This window comes from Oratosquilla oratoria, chromosome 5 (genome assembly GCF_046742065.1).
Source record: "Oratosquilla oratoria isolate Oo_2021 chromosome 5, ASM4674206v1, whole genome shotgun sequence".
NCBI lineage: Eukaryota > Metazoa > Arthropoda > Malacostraca > Stomatopoda > Squillidae > Oratosquilla > Oratosquilla oratoria.
This window is the reverse complement of record NC_134781.1, coordinates 40364957-40386178: the sequence shown is the minus strand read 5'-3', so window position 1 is coordinate 40386178 and position 21222 is coordinate 40364957. Positions and strand designations below refer to the sequence as shown.

The following is a 21222-nucleotide window of genomic DNA, read 5'->3' as shown; positions in this document are numbered from 1 at the left end:
CTAGAAGACACATGGCATTCATTAAATGAGATACTAAAGTGCGGAATTAACCTGGGAATTATGGGGGACTTTAAATGCAAAGAAATTTGTTTGGAGGAAATGGCAGTGAAAGGTGGAGAAGAGTTGTGGGGTGATGTATTACTGGACATGACCATGGAATATACAATGACACAGTGGGTCAATGAAAACACCACATAGAGAAGTAATGAGGAACTGTCCAGACTGAATTTAATATTTACAACAGAACCTGAAATTGGATAAAACTGTGGGGTAATGTATTACTAGACATGACCATGGAATATACAATGACACAATGGGTTAATGAAAACAACAGAGAAATAATGAGGAACCATCAAGACTGGGCTTAATATTTACAACAGAACCTGAAATTGTGACCATATACTTATAGACTGAACATAAGGAAGAAATATATGTGGAGAGAAATGAAAAGTATAGAGAAGGAAGATTGATGTACAACAAAATGGACTTTGGAGAATGAAAGAAATTCTTTCAAAATGCAAATTGGGAAAAATTCTACATGGAAGACACACAACTGGAAGAGAAATGGGAGATCTTGAAGGATAACTATAATGAAGGAGTGAATAGGCATGTACCAAGACAGAAACAAGAGTGTACATTAAATGCTGGTTCAACAGAAGATGCAGTGAGGCAAAAGATAGAAGAGACAGAGCTTGGAAAAGATGGAGAAAAGATAAAAAAATAAACCCGGAAAATGGCAAATATATCTAACTTTAGAAATGAGTACATAAAAATGAGAAGAGAGGAAAAAACGAACTATGAAAAAGACATCATAGAAAAATGCAAAGAGCAACCCAAATTATTCTATAGATATGTGAATGGTAGATTTAAAAATAAACAGGAAATGGTGAAACTATGCCAAGGAAATACAGAATACGCAGCTCTAGAAATGGTCAAAATCATGAATAATCACTTCAAGTCTGTTTTCACTAGAGAGAAGGTACAGTATTGGGACGAAGGATGTGAAGTGCAATCTCCCCCCATGAGCAAAATAATACATACATATACCAAAGGCTTTTTTCCCCCTACATGGGGGGTAGCCAAAAGGAAAAAGGCATAGAAACCACTCCCACCCATTCCATTTCCTATATATTCCACTCCCCTCCACCCTCCCTCTTATCTTGGCACCTCCTGGATGACGGGTCATCCCTGCAACCTGTCCACTGCCCTGGGTCAGAAGGAGTGTCGCAAGATGCAGCACATCCACAGCAAGGCTGCTTCATAAATTTGGCGACCCACCCTCTTCGTCCCCTCATGCAAAAAAGGAGAAGACGGGGAGAAATGGGAGCAAATAATAATAACACAAAAAGAAATAATGGAACACTTAACAAACCTTGATGTTAGGAAATTAAATGGCTCAGATGGAATTGCAAATTGGATTCTAAAGGAATGCAAAGAAGAACTAATGGACAAAATATACATAAGTTGCTCACTTAAAGAAGGAAAAATACCAAAAGACTGGAAAAATGCAACATTGTACCAATATATATAGGAGGAATCGAGGAAGAACCAACTAACTATATAATGGTCTCATTACAAGCACTATGGCCAAAATCTGTGAGAAAATCAGCAAGAATAGATGGGTAAAAAATCCTGGAAAAAAATAATATAATAAACCCAAGACAATTTGGGTTCAGATAGGGAAGATCATGTACCACAAATTTAATCTGTTTTTACTCAAGACTAATAGATATAATACAAGAAAGGGATGGATGGGCTGATTGTGCTTTCTTGGACTTACAAAAAGCTTTTGACAAGGTACCACACAAAAATCTTTATACAATTGGAAAATGTAGAAGGGGTACAAGTTAACCTCCTAACTGGATGGAGGACTTCCTGAATGGTAGAAAGATGAGAGTAGTACTCAGAGAAAAATATTCAGGTTAGAAGGTGATTAGTGGATTTCTGCAGGGATCTGTATTGGCTCCAATAATGCTTGCTATTTATGTGAATGACATGGATGATGATGTGCAATGTTACATGAGCTTTGCAAACAACACTAAATTGATGAAAGTAAACAATGAAACAGATTGCGTATCACTACAGGAAGACCTGAATAAGGTTTGGAAGTGGAGCCAGAAATAGGAAATGGACTCCAACATTTAAGTGTAGCATAATGGAGTTTGGAAAAAGTAAAAATAGAATATCAGGACAATATAAAATTGGAACCAAGGAGGTAAAGAAAGTGGGATCTGAAAAAGATCTGGGCGTAATTATCTCGAACAACTTATCCTCCAATAAACAAACAAACAAAATTGTCAGAAAATCCTATAACTTGCTAAGATTGATAAAAGTGGTATTTACCTATTTGGATGAAGAAATTATTTAAAAAAAATATTAGTCACACTGATAAGGCCTAGACTAGAACCATGCAACAACATTGTGGTCATCCAGTGCCAAAAAGAATATTGAAAGAATCCAGAGGGCAACCACAAAAATGGCTCCAGCATTTTCAAACTTGTCATATGAGGAGAGACTGGCTAAGATAAGAGGGAGGGTGGAGGGGGTGTGGAGTGTATTTAGGGATGGAATGGGTGGGAATGATTTTATGCCTTTTCCTTTTTGGCTACCTCCCTTGTAAGGGGAAAAAAGCCTTGGTATATGTATGTATGTACAAACTTTGGAGCAAAGAAGAGAGAGAGGTGACCTACTGACCATCTATAGAATCATGAAGGGCACAGAAATACTCAACAGAGAGTACTTGTTAAATTGGGACAAGAAAAACACAAGAGGACATAGAAAGAAACTCAAAAAAGATAGTTATAGAAGAGATCTCAAGAAGAACAGTTTTCCACATAGTGGTGGACACTTGGAACAAACTGGACGAAAAAATGGTGTGTGCAAAGACCATTCACGAATTTAAGAGCAAACTAGACATTGTGAGATACAAAGGCAGGACATCACGAGCATAGTTTCCCATCCTGTAAAATACTAGGTAAACACAAGGTAAATACACACACTGAGGTAAACAAAAATAAATGCATCTTAGTAACACCTGGAGAGGTTACTGTCTTGGGTTGAAAAAAAGGAGCAAGAAATGCTCAAATATATCTGACCAAACTGAAGAAGTGTTCAGGTTAGGTCAATACAAAAAGGATGGTACATATCCATTAATGATCAAGTTCAAGTTACAAGCCCCTCCTCCCTTTCCTTTTCCCTGTACAGGTTTATCCACCCAGTACAGTAATTTAATCCTTACTTTTCGTTCTTTCTTAAATGCCTTTTTTATTGCTTCTCTCTCTTTCTTTTCAGCCTCTTGTTTTGCTTTCAGTTCGGCTTCTTCTGCCTCTCTCTTCTTTCTCTCTGCTTCCTCAGCTTCTTTCTTTAGCTGAAAATAATGTGTACAAATCATTTCTTACATCTTCCTTCACTTGAAATGGCCATAATAAACTCATGCAATTAAATGCAACTTTGGCAATGGCAAATAAAACACTATGAACAGTTGTATCTCCAAATCAAAGTATACAAATATTATCAACCCTTTCACTATCACCCCATCCATGTACACATTGAACAACCACGGCAACATAACACACCCCTGTCACAGCCCCATCTTCACCTCAAACCACTCATGCTCACCATTTCCAAACACAAGCTCTATTACTTATGTAAATGGTCTTGACTGTCCTAAGCAGTTTTCCCCATATCCCATATATCCGCAATACCTCCTACAAAGCCTTCCTTTCTACCCTATCATAAGCTTTCTCTAAATTCATAAAAGGCCCAAAGCTCACAAAGCTGCCTTACCACAAAAGAATTTATCCATATATCCTCTACCTTTCCTAAGTTCACACTGTTCCTCATCAATTACTCGCTCTGTTCCTCTCAATAACACCCTTCTACATGCCTCTCCAACTACACTCAAAAAATTGATCCTGCTACAAATACACATGTCCCATTTTTCTTTGTAAAGCAGAACTATACATGCATTCCTCCAGTATACTCTCTTCCTTCAGGCACACATTAAACAACCTCATTAGCCAATCCACTATAACCATTCTTCTCTTTGTCAGACACTCCACATGAATCCAGGTGCCTTGCCAGCTTTAATAATTTCCAAAATTCCTTGTACCTCATCTTTACACACACACGCACACACACACACAGAGCCTTGGATGAAGAAATAGTGTGTGCAAACACAATACAACAATTCAACCTCTTCAGTACGGGCCAAAATCTCAAGGGCAGCATTAGCTGCCAGACGTACGATGTGTCGTAATAATACTCGCATCATAAAATATAGTCACCGCTTATATCGATCGTTCTCTCTTTCACCTGTGAATTTTGATAACCATAGAAAATGTGATGAAGACAGTTTAGAGAGTATGTCATTACGCAGGGGCAACTATAATAAATATAACCAAGACGCCGATATGGCAGCCTCGCATATCCACTTGCTCCTCATGCCGCCTACGTATGCAGCACCGTATGGAAGGGGTTAACCCCTTCCATACGGTGCCGCACACGTAGGCGTCATGAGGAGCAAGTGGATTCGCGACGCTGCCATATTGGCATCTTGATTATATTTATTGTAGTCGCCCCTGTGTTTTTACATTCTCCCTAATCTGCCCTTAATCCCATTCTCTGTGGTTTTCAAAATTCATGGGTGAGAGAACGATCGATATAAGCGGTGACTATATTTTATGATGCGAGTATTATTACGACACGTCGTACGGCTGGCATTGGCTGCTGCCCGCGAGATTTAAGTCCCGTAGTGAAGTGGTTAAGAACAAACTTGATCTTGCGAGATAAAAAAAACGGGTCACCACGAGCATAGCTCCCTTTCCCATATAATACAACCAAGTAAATACAACTAGGTAAATACACACACACACCCCATTCACTCAAAATAACTTATGGGCTGAGTCATTTTTCATCTACTTACAACCAACCTCCATTCACTCCTAATTTCATTACACACTTCCTTACTCAACATTCTTGCATCCAATGACCCCGTCACTCTATACATCCATTTAATTCTTTTTTACTCAAATTCATCCAACTTATAATTCTACCCCATTAAATTTACCCAATACACTTACTCGCTCCTCCTCCTCTTGCTTCTGCCTAATGGCATCTTGTCTTGCTTTCTTCTGAGCTAATTTTCTTTCTTTTTCCTCTTCCTTGAATCTGGATTAAAGAAAAAATGCAGGAGTACAAAATGAATTAAGAATCATTACAAATATATTGTGATCTAGTACTTAGTTTAAATATATGTATGTGTATATACCAATGGCCTTTTCCCCTTTTAACAGGGTAATGTATGCCTGGACTCTTCATGGGAGAAAACTATAGAAATGGGAATACCCAGTCCCCTCACTCCAAATCATTTGGCTGCCTTTTATTACAAACCCAATGAACCATTCATCCCATTTCAGCACCTCCAGGATTATGGGTTATCTCTGTCCCCCACCACATTGTTTGAATCACAGTCAATATAGCAAGGCAGTTCTTCCAAAGCAGGGTCCAACACCTATAGTAAAGGTATCTTAACATGAGCCTTTGGGCACGGCTGGGTAGAACCCCAGGGCTCCGTGTTGTTGCCACATTACCCCACCACATACTGTACAAGGGGCTCCCTACTTACCATGGTGGCAGATATGTGAATGACCCCACCTGTCAACAGTGTCCAGGTCAAGGACACCTCGGGTGCCAATGTTGCATTAGCCACATTGCCAAACGAAATGGAAAATTTACTGTCATTGTCTTTCTCTAATATCCCATAGTCATGTTATGAATATATATATGTGTGTATATGTATATGTATTATATATATATATATATACACATATATATATATATATATATGTATATACATATATATACACTACGACCGGAGATAATAGTCCATGATGAATTTTTACCATATCTCAATAACTACTACGTCGATTTAGATGAAAATTTACATGGCATTAGATTACACTATCAGTAGCCTTTCATTAAAATTTGAAGTCAATATCTTTGTTAGTTTTTTAATAATCCAATTTTTTTGTTTTTCAGGTGAACAGAGATAATAGTCCTGTTAAAAGGATTTATGTATTTTCGTTAATTATAAGGATAAATATATATATATATATAAATATATATACAAAGTAAAGTAAAATAACAATTTTAAACAACCCATACCATAAGTATACAACATAACAATCAATTACAAGAATGAAATATTAAATATACATCTCATAAATTTATTATTAGTATTTGATATATGATCCATTTTGTCTGATGACCTCAAATATGCGATTGGTAGTTGAATCAGTCAGTTTTGTGATAGTGGCGGGTGGTACTGTTCTAGCAGCTTCTTTTATTGCTTCCCACAGTGAATCCTTAGACGTATATTGCTTGCCATTTAAGTAGATCTTCTTTTTTATGATACTCCACAAGTTTTCAATCGGATTTAAATCCGGAGAACAGGCTGGCCACTTCATCAAAGTGTCTCCATTAAATCCCATGGAGGAGAGCATTTCCGCTGTTCTCTTGGCAGCATGTGCTGGTGCATTATCATGCATAAAAATGACTTTTGTGAGCTTTGACAATGGGAGTTCATCCAGCCAGTCTGAGAGGACATTTTCAATAAAGTCACAGTATGTTGTTGCAGTAATTTTCACACCTTCTGGCACTTTAAATGGGCCAATCATAGTGTCTCCCATGATACCTGCCCAAAACATTACTCCTCCACCCCCTTGTTGACGCCGCAAACGCATGTGAGCTGGGTTATCATTAAATATCCAACCTTTGCTCCATCCATCAGACCCGTCTGATGTGGCTCGGCACTCATCTGTAAATAATATATTCTTAACATCGGTTTTCATGTGTTTCCTCGCCCATTCTAGCCTAGCTTTTTTATGTTTCGGTGCCAATGGAGGCCTACATGTAGGTTTATTATATTTAGCAAGTTGAGACAATATCTTATTTTGGGTTGTTTTGGAGACATCTTGAATTCCAGCATCTGCAAACAAGGTTTTACTTGTAGTTCCAGGGTTTTTCTTTACGCATCGCTTAAGATGAGAGATGTCACGCACTTTCCTAAATTTGGGATTTTGTAAAAATCTACGAATTGTCTTTATATGTCAACCTAGTTTCTTGGCTACTTCACCAGCTGACTTTCCTTGCGCTATTTCCTTTATAATTTTGTTTCTCTCACACTCTGTAAGATCTTTCCCATGCCCCATTCTTTAATATTCAATAGGACTATTATCTCTGTTCACCTGAAAAACAAAAAAATTGGATTATTAAAAAACTAACAAAGATATTGACTTCAAATCTTAATGAAAGGCTACTGATAGTGTAATCTAATGCCATGTAAATTTTCATCTAAATCGCCGTAGTAGTTATTGAGATATGGTAAAAATTCATCATGGACTATTATCTCCGGTCGTAGTGTATATATATATACATATACCAAAGGCTCTTTTCCCCGTGCAAGGAGGCAGCCAAAAAACAAAGGCATAAAAACCACTCCCACCCATTCCATCCCCATCCCTCCCTCTTTTCTTGGCTCCTCCTACATCTCGCCCAGTGCCCTGGGTCAGAAGCAGTGTCGCAAGACACAGCACATCCACAGCAAGACCGCTTCATTTAAACAGCAACCCCCCCTCTCCATCCCCTTATGCAGAAAAAGGGAAGATGGGGAGAAATCCCTCTGGGCTACGTCAATTTATTTTTCACACATACTCCCTCACCCCATCCCCCCTCATGCATCACAACATCAAGCATACACAATCATTCTCCATTCACCCCTATCTTCTGTCCTCTCTCATCCTTCCTCAACAGATATTCCCCTCTTTCCCAGTGTCCCTTTTATGCCATCCATCTTATCTTTGGTTGCCCCTCATGTTCACTCCATCCAGCTCTGCCTTCCACACCTCTTTTACTAATCTTTCTTAACTCATTCTTTCTGCATCCAAACCATCCCAATGCTCTTTCATCAACCCTATCTCCAAACTATCTTTCCACCCCCGTTCTCCTCCTCACCTCCTCGTTTCTCACTCTATCCTGCCAAGTAACCCCTATCATACTTCTCAGACACCTCATCTCAAACACATTCAAACTCCTCCTCTCTCATGTTCCATGTTTCTGCCCCATACAGTCCTGTTGGCAAACATACATTAAACTAAGAAATGATTATGTAAAAATATGTAGAGATGAAAAGAGAAACTATGAGAGATATAATAGAAAAATGCAAGGAAGAACCTACATTATTTTACAGGTATGTAAATGGTAAACTAAAAACAAACAAGAAATAGAAGGACTGTGCCAAGGGAATAATATACATAAAGTAGAAATGGCTGAAATTATGAACAAACATTTCAAATCAGTATTCACAATTGAAAATTCACAAAACTGTGAGGAAATAGAGATATTCCCCAATAAAGGAAATAACTATGACACAGAATGAAATAAGAGACCAAATAAAAAAACCTTGATGTCAGAAAATCACACAGTCTGGATGGAATTGCAAATTAGATATTAAAAGAATGCATAGACAACAAAACAGTGTGTGCAAACACTATTCAAGATTTTAAGAAATAACTTGATACTGAGAGATACAAAGACGGGTCACCACAAGCATAGCTCTCTTCCCGTACAATACTAGATACACAAAATATACAAGATAATTAAATACTCAAAGAAAGGTACCACAGGACTGGAAAATGCAAATATTGTACCAATATATAAAGCAAGGAACAAGGAAAATCCAACTAACTAAAGACCGGGTTCCCTTACAAGCACAATAGCAAAATTATGTGAAAAAATTATCAAAAGTAGATGGGTTAAACATCTGGAAGAAAAAAAGATACTGAATCCAAATCAATTTGGACTTAGACAGGGAAGATCATGTACAACAAACTTGATCTGCTTTTACTCGAGACTAATAGAAATAATACAAGAAAGGGATGGATGGGCGGACTGTGCTTTTCTAGATCTACAAAAAGCATTTGATAAAGTACCACACAAAAAAATAATAAGAAAAATAGAATCAATAGGTGGCATCAAAGGAAAATTATTGGAATGGATAGAAAACTTCTGGACTGGGAGGAAAATGTGGGTTGTGATTAGAGACAAATACTTGAATTGGGAAGAAATGATAAGTGGTGTCCTGTAAGATTTGGTATTGGCTCAAATCATGTTTGCCATACATATAAATGACATGGATGAAATTGTGGAATGTTATATGAACTTCTTCACAGATGACACAAAAATACTTAAGAAAGTACAGATGTAGATTGTGAATCACTACAGATAGACCTAGATAAAATCTAGAAATGGAGTCAAAAGTGGGAAGTGAACTTTAACATCACGAAGTATAGTATAATGGAGTTTGGAAAAAGTAAAAATAGAATATCGAGAAATTAAAAAATTGGTGAAGAAGTCAAAAAAGTGAGCTCGGAAAAACACCTATGAGTAATAATCAGCAAAGATATGTCACCAGACAAACATATTAATAAAATAGTTGGAGAAACCTTCAACCTATTAAGGTCAATGAAAGTGGCATTTGATTATTTGGATGAGGAAATGATTAAGAAAATATTAGTTACAAGACCAAAATTGGAGTACGCTGCAACACTATGGACACCCAGTGCTAAAAAGAATATAAAGAAATTAGAAAGAATACAAAGAGCAACAACAAAGATGGCACCAACACTCTCCAAATTGACATACAGATTGTCTAAATTGGAACTACCAACTCTGAAACAAAGAAGAGAAAGAGGAGATCTACTGACTATTTATAGAATTATGAAAGCAATGGAAATCCTATAGATGATTTATTAAAGTGGGACAACAGAAAAACAAGAGGACACAAAAAGAAACTCAAAAAAGATAATTATAGAAGAGATCTGAAAAAAGAATAGCTTCCCAAACGAGTGGTGGATACCTGGAATAAAATAAGACAACAGTGTGTGCAAACACCATTCAAGAATTTAAGAACAAAATTGATGTTGGAAGATACAAAGACGGGTCACCACGAGCATATCTCCCTTCCAATATAATACAACTAGGTAAAACTCGGTAAATACAATCTCCTCTTAGCATCTATTCCCAAATGTCTATTTCTCATTACACATTTTAATCCCCCAAGGCATTTACTTGCTTCTTTCAATCTACATTCTACCTCCACCTCCACTACTCCCTTTACCACCACATTTGCACCCAAGTATCTATAACTACTTCCTCCAGTCTCTCTCCCTTAATACTCACTTCCAGTCTGCTTTCATTTTCTCCCCTTGTACATCTCATCACCTTACATTTACCCACATTTATCTTCAACTTCCTTCTTTCACACACCTTCCCAAACTCTGTCACTAGCTTCCTCAATTCCTCCTCTGATCCTGCCACATGCAGTGTTGTTAGCGAACAACAAATGGCTTATTTCCCAGTTTTCTCCATTTCCTTAACCGTCCTATAACCTCCTATAAGCCTTCCCAATTACACTTAAACTGATCCCTCTGAAACTACTACACTCACACTTGTCCCCTTTTCCTTTATAAAGTGGAACTAAACAGATACTCCTCCAGTCCTCTGGCACTCTACCCTCTCTTAAACAAATATTAAATAACCTCACCAGGGAGGTTATGCAGATATATGGGATAGGAGGAAAGCTTCTAGGAGCTGTCAAGAGTTTTTATGAGAGTAGTAGAGCTTGTGTCAGGATTAGAAATGGAGAGAGTGAGTGGTTCGAGGTAATGGTGGGACTTCGTCAAGGATGCGTTATGTCGCCCTGGCTGTTCAACTTATACATGGATGGGGTAGTGCGAGAGGTAAATGCAAGGGTAGTGGGTCAGGGATTGAAGATGGTTAAAGAAAATGGAGAAAAGTGGGAGGTGAGCCAGCTGTTGTTTGCTGACGACACTGCGCTTGTGACAGGATCGGAGGAGGGATTGAGGAAGTTGGTGACAGAGTTTGGGAGAGTATGTGATAGAAGAAAGCTAAAGATAAATGTGGGTAAAAGTAAGGTGATGAGATGTACAAGGGGTGAAAGTGGCAGTAGACTGGAAGTGAGCATTTAGGGAGAGCGACTGGAGGAAGTGGATAGTTTTAGATACTTGGGTGCAAATGTGGCAGGAAAAGGTGGAGTGAAGGTGGAGGTAGAATGTAGATTGAGAGAAGCGAGTAAATGCCTTGGTGGATTGAAGAGTGTAATGAGGAATAAACATTTGGGAATCGATGCTAAGAGGAGACTGTATGAAGGAGTGATTGTGCCAACAGCACTGTATGGGGCAGAAACATGGAACATAAGAGAGGAAGAGAGAAGGAGTTTGAATGTGTTTGAGATGAGGTGTCTGAGAAGTATGATGGGGGTTACTAGGCTAGAGTGAGAAATGAGGAGGTGGAGAAGAATGGGGGTGGAAGGGGAGTTGGGAGATAGGGTTGATGAAAGAGTATTAGGATGGTTTGGACACATGGAAAGAATGAGTGAAGACTAGTAAAAGAGGTATGGAAGGCAGATGTGGAGGGAGTGAATATGAAGGGACGTCCTAGGATGAGGTGGATGGATGGGGTGAAGGGAGCTTTGGGGAAGAGGGGAATGTCTGTTGAGGAAGGACGGGAGAGGACAGAACACAGGGATGAATGGAGAATGGTTGTGTATGGATGATGTTGTGATGCATGAGGTGTAATGGGCGGGGGGATGGGGGTTGTGGTAGTATGTGTGAGCAAAATTTGACGCAGCCCAAAGGGATTTCTCCCCGTCTTCTCCTTTTATGCATGAGGGGACGAAGAGGGGGGTCGCCAATTTAATGAAGCGGCCTTGCTGTGGATGTGCTGTCTTGCGACACTGCTTCTGACCCAGGGCAGTGGACGAGGTGCAGGGATGACCCGTCATCCAGGAGGTGCTAAGATAAGAGGGAGGGTGGAGGGGTGTGGAGTGTATTCAGGGATGGAATGGGTGGGAATGATTTTATGCCTTTTCCTTTTTGGCTACCTCCCTTGTAAGGGGGAAAAAGCCTTGGTATATGTATGTACCAGCCAGTCCACCATCACTTTACCTTTTTTTTTTTTTAAAGACATTCTGCATGACACCCCTCCAACCCAGGTGCCTTTCCTGCTCTCATTATCTTAACTGCCTTCACCTCATCTTTCCTTATTTCTCTTCCATTTTCCTCACTCACCACTGTCACTTTCTTAGAGCTACCCACTACAACTACCTTTCCCTCCCTATCCTCATTCACATTTAGCAACTCCCTAAAATACTCTATCTTCCTCTTATTGCCATTTCTTCCATTATCATCTCTCCATCTGCACCTTTCACATTTTCTTCTCTACTTGATTCACCTCCTCTTCCTCTCTTAATTTCTTTTCAAAACATCTTTTTAATACTTTCAAAAATTTCTGTCATACTCTTACCCCATTTCACATCTGCTCTCCTCTTTGCTTCCTTTATCTTATGCTTTACTTCTCTTTTCTTTGTAACTCTCATGTGATTCTCTCATTCTATTTTGTAACCAATCTGTGAATGCTCACTTTTTCTCTTTTAGAACCTTCTTTGCTTCCTCATCCCACCACTCACTACCCTTCGTTCTATTTCCTCCCATCCTCCTTGTTCTATACACCATCTTTGCACACAGTATGACTCCCTCCTAGAACCATCCCCATTCCTTCTCCACTCCTAGTTCTACTATATCCTTCACTCCCACTCCTCTCTCATCTTCTTGTACTCCTCCTTTTCTTTCTCATTTAAGCAATTTACTTTAAGCACCTTCCTACCTTGTCCTTTTCCTCTTTCTCCATATATCCTCCACTCTCAACTTACCTTCCACCAAAAAAATTATATTCCCCCACTCTCTCCCCTTAAAACATGTACATCTTTAACTCTTCCTACTATTCTCCTGATTACCACTATACAGAGTGTTCAGGATAAATTTGCCACTTTTTTGGAAAAGAAAGAAAAACATATCTTGGCCAAAAATTGATGTATTCTAAAAATTCAGTGTATCTCTTTGAGAATCTTTTGCCAAATACAGCTCACTCAAAGAAGCCACCCTGAGCCTCCACCACAGCCTCCAGGTGGAACCTGAACCTGCAGCACGCATCCTTCTCGGTGTCCTTTGAGAGATGCCTGAACACCAGTGTGATCCTGGCAATCAGCTTGTCCTTGGTGTTACAGGTGGTATGATTGGTGTCTTTTTCAACTGTGCCCCACACATAATAGTCCATGGAGTTGCAATCAGGCAATTTGGGAGGCCAGATGTTGGGCCTGGTGAAGTCGTAGAAATTCTCAGACAGCCACTTCTGGGTTTTCCTGGAGATGTGACATGGAGTTGAGTCCTGCTGCCACATGTACTGTCTTCCCGTAACCACCCTCTCCACCCAAAGACCATCACAATTTGAGGGAACTTGGTCTTCATGAAGTGCATAACTTCGTGCGGACTGTAGGCTAGCCATCTGTTCTGTGCATTGTGCAACTGGTCCTGGCAGAAGTTCTTCTCATCTGAGATGAACCAGAGCATCCCCAGCTCAACTGGGTGTTTGACCTTGCTGAGGAGTTTCTTGGCTTTCGTAAGGCAGTTCTCTTGGGCCTTGGCAGCGAGTAGTTGGCCCTTGCGCCTTTTGTATGAAGAGAAGCAAAGATCCTCATTCAGCACTTTCTTCACAGGTGCCACCCTAGGTCCACACTGTCATTTTGCTGCACCTTTTTTGCAGCTTCTCAATGAATTTTACTATGCAGACAGAATCAGAACATCTGCTATGATTCTTCCTGCTAGCCACTGCTTCCACACCTCCATCACAATTCTTCAGCTCACATCTCATGGCCTTCATGGTATTCAAAGAGCACTGAGCTGCACCTAAGGTTTCCGAATTTTTTAATCCATCATGATGCAATATTCCAATATTCCGGTGCTTTCCAGTTGTCCATGCTCTCTAGCTCTCCAATAGTACACAGAATCAGCTATCTGTTACACTTAACTGCTATTAAGTCCTTCAAATGGTTCTGAAATGACAGAAGATAAGAAAATGATCAAATTTATCCTGAACGCCCTGTATAGTCCATCAAAGCCCTATCTACCACCCTTCCATCCACCACCCTCTCCCATGTGTACTTATGCTTAAATTTCCTCCTAAACGCTGTATTTGCTATTAACTCTCTTTCCAGACATATCTCAACCATCAACTCTCCACTACAATTTTTTTCCTGGAACTCCATGCTTCCCAACCATTCCATCTATTGGTTCCTTTCCTACCCTAGCCTTAACCACTTCACTCCAGGCCAAAATCTCGCGGGCAGCATTAGCTGCCAGACGTACGATGTTGTGTCATAATACTCGCATTATAAAAAATAAAGTCACCGCTGTATCGATCGTTCTCTCTTTCACCTGTGAATTTTGATAACCATAGAAAATATGATGAAGCCAGTTTACAGAGTATGGGGGTCACGCAGGTACAACTACAATAAATATAATCAAGATGCCGACATCAGCATCCTCACATACCCACTTGCTCATGACACCTACGTAGGCATCACCGTATGGAAGGGGTTAACGTCTCCCAATACCACTACATTGACACTTCTCCCTAAACTCTCTATGCACGCATTTAAATCTATCCAAAAAGCCTCCCTTTCCTTTACATTCTTCTCACTACCAGGCCCATATGCACTTACAAAGAACCCACATCTCCCTTCCCAGTTTCACCTTCATCAACATTAACCTTGAAGAAACCTCCTTCCACTCCACCACAAGCTTACCTATCTCTTCACTTACTAGTATAGCTACTCCTTCTCTCCCTCATTCTCTTTTCACTCCTGAGACCCTCCCAACTACATTCCCAAACTCAAACTTGCCCCTCCCTTTCAACTTTGTTTCATTCAATGCCAACACATCCACCTTTCTTCTCACAAACATACTGCCTATCTCTTCCCTTTTACTCTCATCTATACCACAACCACACACATTAAAAGACCCAAAACTTAGAGTTCTGGTTGGAAAACTCCTAGACCATATTATGCCTTTGCTTTTTTTAGGAATGTCCCCTTTGGGGCTCATGGGAGAAGGATGCCTAGTCCTATCCCCATCCCGTTTTTGTCACCTTTTACAACTCAAGTGCAAAATCTAGGTGGCAGTACTCTTTTCCCCTACCACAGGGTTTGGCAAAATGAGAAATGATTATTCAGAGAAGTGGTAAAGAACAGTAACAAGAGTGGGGGGAGAACATAACAGAGGGACAGTCGTTGTATAATAAAGTATAATCATTTCTCTATGAATAGAGATTTCTTCTTTCATAGACAAAATGGTGTGTGGCTCTGGTCTGTAGGGGAGACCCATATAGACCCTAAAGTATCAGCCCCATGCTACTGAGCAGCTTTCAACCCCACAATAACATGCAGCCAATACCCCAGATGGGGATATATATCCAAGACAAGATATACCAAACTTTTGGGTGTAAAGTTACCTTGGCAATTCCTTAAGATTTCACAATGACGGTACAAGCCCTCAACTAGCACTAAATATAATATTTACATTTGGGAAGACAATGGGAGGATAACACAGGACTCTAGCAGAAACTACCACTAGAGTAACACACCATTCATCGGTGTCAACATGTCTTTCTCAAGAGGAAAACAAATTGAAACCATTACAATGATGTGTTGTTCTTCTAATAAAAAAAATTCCAGGTTCCTGAGTTTCCCTTCCTGTATATACAAAGATTCTTAATATAATATCCATGACCATGTTCAAGTCCTCTGTAATGTATTTTTGGGAAGAAATAGCAAATCAGTTTTTAAATGTTCATTTGATATACATCAGCTTAAACAACTGGAGCTCCAATGGTATTGACCTGGCCAATAATTATCTGATTTTAGGAGTTAAAAGATTTAAAATTCACTCATAACAATATAGAATCTTACTTTGCAATTCTTGGGTCACATGCATATGCATTGTCTACTAGTCTCCGAATACGTGCCATTTCTTCCTTTCTCCTCCGTGCTCTTTCCACTTTGTTTTGCTTTTCTATCCATCGCCGTTCCTCACGACTGAAGAGGAGATAATACAAGTGAGAACACCATCAAGAAAAGAAAAAAAGAAAAAAGAAAAGGTAAATACATGTCAATTGGTCTTCATTAGTTTTGAGTTCCTGAGGGGAAGAACTCGTCTGAGGTATCTGAGGTGTCAGATCACCAAAAAGATTGGACTTCAGTTCAGTGAATGGTGATACAAACCTCTTCATGTCACAAAAGAAGTTGTGCTCTTAGTCGTCAATGAAATATAAACATATTCAAACTCTGAAAATATTTGGACCAATAATAATGTGGTTCTATGAGATAGAAATAAGTCATCTGTTATCTAGACCAATAATGAGTACCTGCTTGTGGTGGTCATATGAAATAAAAATCAAAACCAATGCAGCAAGACACAGCACATCCAGAGCAAGGCCACTTCACTTTAACTGTGACCCTCCCTCTCCTTCCCCTCATGCAGAAAATAGAGATGACAGGGACAAATCCCTTGGGGCTGCATCAAAATATCATTCACACATAACCACTTCCTAGCCTCCCATTCCCTCCTTTCTTTGTATCACAGTATCATCCATACACATTCTCCACTCACCCATATATCCTGCCTTATCCCTTCCTTGCTCAACAGACATTCCCTTCCTACTCAATACTCCACCCCATCCATTTTTCTCATCCTCAGTTGTCCCCTCATGTTCACTCCATCACCTCTGCCTTCCACACCTCTTTTACTAATCTTTCTTCACTCATTCTTTCCATGTGTCCAAACTATGCTAATACTTCATCAACCCTATCATCCATCTCCTTTTCCACCCCTGCTCTCCTCCACACCCCTTCATATAATCTACTTTTGCATCCATTCCCAAATGCCCATTTCTCATTACATTTTTTAATACCTTAAGGCATTTCCTTGCTTCTCTCAATCTACAATTTACTTCCACCTCCACTTGTTATAGGGGTGGCCAATGAAACACTGAGTATGAATAAATTAACACTTGTACAGCACTACACAGGCAATAGAGATGAGACCAAGACTGACACCAAGCTGCCTGGGAAAAACATACACAATTCATCTTGGTTCTCCTACAAAAAGGCGCAAATAAATATACAATGACAATAATAAAATCAATATACAATAATAAATATACAATACTACAAGTACATATGTATAATATACAAGGAATGTTTAATGTTACCATTACACACTCCTCCCTTTCCTGCTAAATGCAACCCTAAATACCTACAGCTATCCATTTCCTCCACCCCTCTCTCCTTGAGACTTGCTTCCAAATTGCTGCCATCATCACCTTAATTTACCCACATTTACCTTCAACTTCAACCTTCAACTTCTGCATACTTTCCCAAACGGTCACTAACTCCCTTAGTCCCTCTGACCCTGCCACAAGTGCAGTGTCATCAGGAAACAACAACTGGCTCACCTCCCACTTTTCTCCATTTTCTCTAACCATCTCCAGTCCCCTGCCCATTACCCTCGCCTTTACCTCCTGCACCACCCTATCCATGTACACATTGAACAGCCATGGTGACATGACACATTCCTGATGTAGTCCTACCTTTACCTCAAACCACTCTTTCTATTTCTAATTCTAACACAGGTTCTACTACTCTCATAAAAACTCTTGATTGCCCTCAACAGCTTCCCCTCAATCCCATATATCTGCAAAGTCTCCCAGAGTGTCTTCCTGTCTACCCTGTCATAAGCTTTTTCTAAATCCATAAAGGCCCAAAAAACATCCTTACCTTTTCCTAAAGCTTTCACATATATCTGTCTTACCACAAAGATCTGATCTATGCAACCCCTATCTTTCCTATACCCACACTGTTCCTCTCCTAATCCTCTCAATTAAAACCCTCCCACTATTATCAGGAATTATTACTTGTTCTTTTCCTACTTCTCTACTTCTAATTAAGATATCTTTACTTACTCTTGCCCTTTCTCCTTCTCTTCTTCGTCTAAGTATGAGAACTCTCGCCAGGAGTCAAAGTCATACCAGAAGGAATAGAATCGATCCACCTGCACAAAAGAGAATATCAATAATTTGGACTTCATGAAACAGCTGTAGTTATTTTCAACAATAATTAGGTTTTCTTATGCAAGATGCATGAGATGCAAGAGGAAACTTAGTTTTAAAATAGAAACATTTAAAAAAAAAAATTAAATTAAATTAACTAAAAAGTATAGAATGGTTTTGCTGCACCCTGTGAAAAAGTGTAAGAAACAAATTGAAGTTGAGATTTTGGGCCTAATTCAGAGACCAAATGTCAGTCCCTTCAGGGCTGCACCTCCTAAAGGAGATGAGGAGGTTGACAGGTTTGGAAAATGGGGAGCTTCTCAGTCCATTTTGAAGGACTACCATATGCAGGTACCCATCATTGGTCCCTGGCCTTTTAATATATATGTTTATAAATACACACACTTCATATGTATGAATACATGTCAATATTCTTAGTTACATGAACTACTAAATATCTCAAAAAAATCTAAGCCAGGAAAACAAACATAAAATAGATATCTTAAACCTAACCTTTTGTCTTGTGTCATCCATCTTTCCCAATCCTGGCACATGTTTGCGTTTGGCCCATCGACTATTGCGCTCAAATACACATGTAAATACCTGTGGATGTAAATATAGTGAAGTTATCTATCTTCATCCTTGAGGAGGCAAATTTGATGGAAAAAAAATGTGTCCTGGATGGATGTGAAATGGATGAAGAGTGGGCACAGAAAACGAGATGGAGAAGGAAAAAATTAAAAGTGGCCTAGCCTATACTAACATTAATCTCAGGATTGAGTGAACTAAATCATTACCTATAAGAAAAAACATACATGATGGGAATCGTGGAGACGAAATTAAGGGGTCCACTGCCACCAAATAGTGTTGGACATGGGTTATACAATTACTGGATTAAAAACAGAAACAAGAACCAGGGCAGATGAATCATGTTTTTGGCCAAGAAAAACTTAAATATAATGAAGGTTATAGAGGGTAAAAACAGTGTGGAAATGATCGTGATAAAAGTTGAAGACAGAGACATGAAAAGTAGAAAGTTTGTGGTGCTTTATGTGCCCCCAAAAACGACCTCTTGAAAAGCGGGCAAGCATTCAAAAATGTTAGAAGTTACAAGGCATTCATTAAATGAGATGCTGAAGGATGAAAGTAACCTGGTGCTTAACCCATACGTCGCTGGGCAAATGTTGTATATACTCCCCCCTCCAGCATTGCAGCGAAAATGGATTTTTCTTTTCTTTTTTATTGCTTAAATCAACTTAAAATTATGTAAAACCAATAAATCTTGTTGTTTTGATTCACCTTAGCCTAGAAGTGAAGAAACTGAGTCAATTTTGTGGAGATATGTGTGCAAAAGTTTGGTAGAACATCCATAGACTTTCTTTTGCTCCTCATGTGGGTTGAACGAAGTCATATTTTTTCGAGGAAGCTTTGTCAGAATTTCAGTGAAGGAATTTGACATTTATGATGTTTCACGTCAATGTAGAGTCGCCCATAATAGTCTGACACTTACAGAAAACGTGTTTATAAATAGTTTTTGTGGATTTTTTTTTGCAAATATTTATCACTTTATGTGGTAAATTGATTCTTTGGTGTCTTTTTTATAATTTCATGGAGGATAGATGATGGTGGCATTTATTATTGTTTTGGTAAATGTTTTAGTAAGCATCCATCACACCATTATTGCCCGGCCACATTTTGTATTACGCATTTATTACGAAAATTGGCAGAGCAAAATTGCCAGTTCTATACATCTGAATACATACTAAATTGCACTTGCCTAACTGTAGAAGTACAGCTTTACCTCATACTTCATTTAGTACACCTAAATTACGCTCTAAAGGCCGATTTTATACCCCAAGTTACTCTGAAAAATTGCTGCCAGGGTTGCCAGTTTTGTCAATAAATTTTTTTATGCCTTTTATAGCCAATGGATAGGGCTACTTGATCATTACCACAGATTTGACCCTTAACACAATGCCTACCGTATATTTCCACATATAAGACGAGCCTAAAATCCAAAAATTCATCCCTTAAAATTGGGGGTCGTCTTATACTACCATTATAAAAATCAGACCTTGAATTTTACGTGAGATGACTTGGTAGGCTAGCCTGCCGATAACCACTGATACACAGGAAATGATTCACATTATGATAAGAACTGGTAATAAAGGTAATCAAACCATATTTACCTTATATATTATAGGCATATCTTTATAGTAAATGGCAATTGTTAATAAATTCGAGGAATAATTCTATATTAATGAAATTACGGTACTTTTAACTACTCTGAAAAAAATGTAAACATCGAGCATTGGTTGCGTTCAGAGCAACCTTTTTCTTTTGCTAACTTTTGAGTAATTTTTGAGACTGAAAATAACAATTTTGGATTACAGTACATATAATGTTTATCAATAAAAAAAATATTACAGTAGTGGCATTTAAAACATAGAAAATTAAAAAATTAAAAAATTATAAAACTTAATTTCTAATCATCGTCAATATCACACATCAAACGTATTTCTAAAACCTTTATTTTCAATAAAATTACATTACATTACATTTAAAGCTTAAAACATTATAAAACTTTATTTCTTTATTTATATAAAACCCCTCAAACTCGTCACAATCATCACTCTCTGTTTCGAAAAGTTGTTCGAACATATCACAAGATTCCTCAAATATGCCGTCATCGTAGGGATCCCAGTCCGGTTCCGGTGAGTCGACTTCGGCTTCGTCATCACTTTCATACAATAAATCATCTTCAGTGCCATCCATGGCATTAGAGATTCCACATTTTTAAAAAGATTTTACGATACTTTCGACCTTAACACTTTCCCAAGCTTTAATAACAAACTCGCAGAGAACATCAAGTGATGCACTACGCAAATCATTTTTGTTAGTTAGTTGACGTGTGTTCTCAGAAAATCATGATACATGATTTGCTTTGTTATTTCATTTATTTTGAATTTATAAGGATACAGTAAGTAATTTATCTGGTATAAGGATACAGTTAAGTAATGAGAAAGAAAACAGAAAAAGCGGAAAAAACAGCTGATAAACGTAAACAAAACAATTCTTTTTGTACGGTAGGTTTGATACACGATGCTTTTGTAAGTTAGCAGTCGTCTTATACTACCGATATGAGATAAATTCATAAAAATTTGCTCTAGTTTTGTACCTCGTCTTATACAAAGGTCGTCT

The 21222-nt window shown here is 38.7% G+C and overlaps 1 protein-coding gene across 1 annotated transcript in view; it reads right to left on the bottom strand.

The window, feature by feature from the left end:
- The window catches only part of LOC143025476 (dnaJ homolog subfamily C member 2), a 122990-nt gene that overhangs the window by 33486 nt on the left and 68282 nt on the right, over positions 1-21222 (bottom strand). Inside the window, exons 5-9 of the mRNA XM_076185198.1 lie at positions 18535-18624; positions 17935-18023; positions 15884-16009; positions 5082-5169; positions 3239-3367 (exon numbers count right to left, since the gene is read on the bottom strand). Of these exons, the coding sequence (XP_076041313.1) occupies positions 3239-3367; positions 5082-5169; positions 15884-16009; positions 17935-18023; positions 18535-18624 (522 nt within the window). The remainder of the gene's footprint in view (positions 1-3238; positions 3368-5081; positions 5170-15883; positions 16010-17934; positions 18024-18534; positions 18625-21222) is intronic.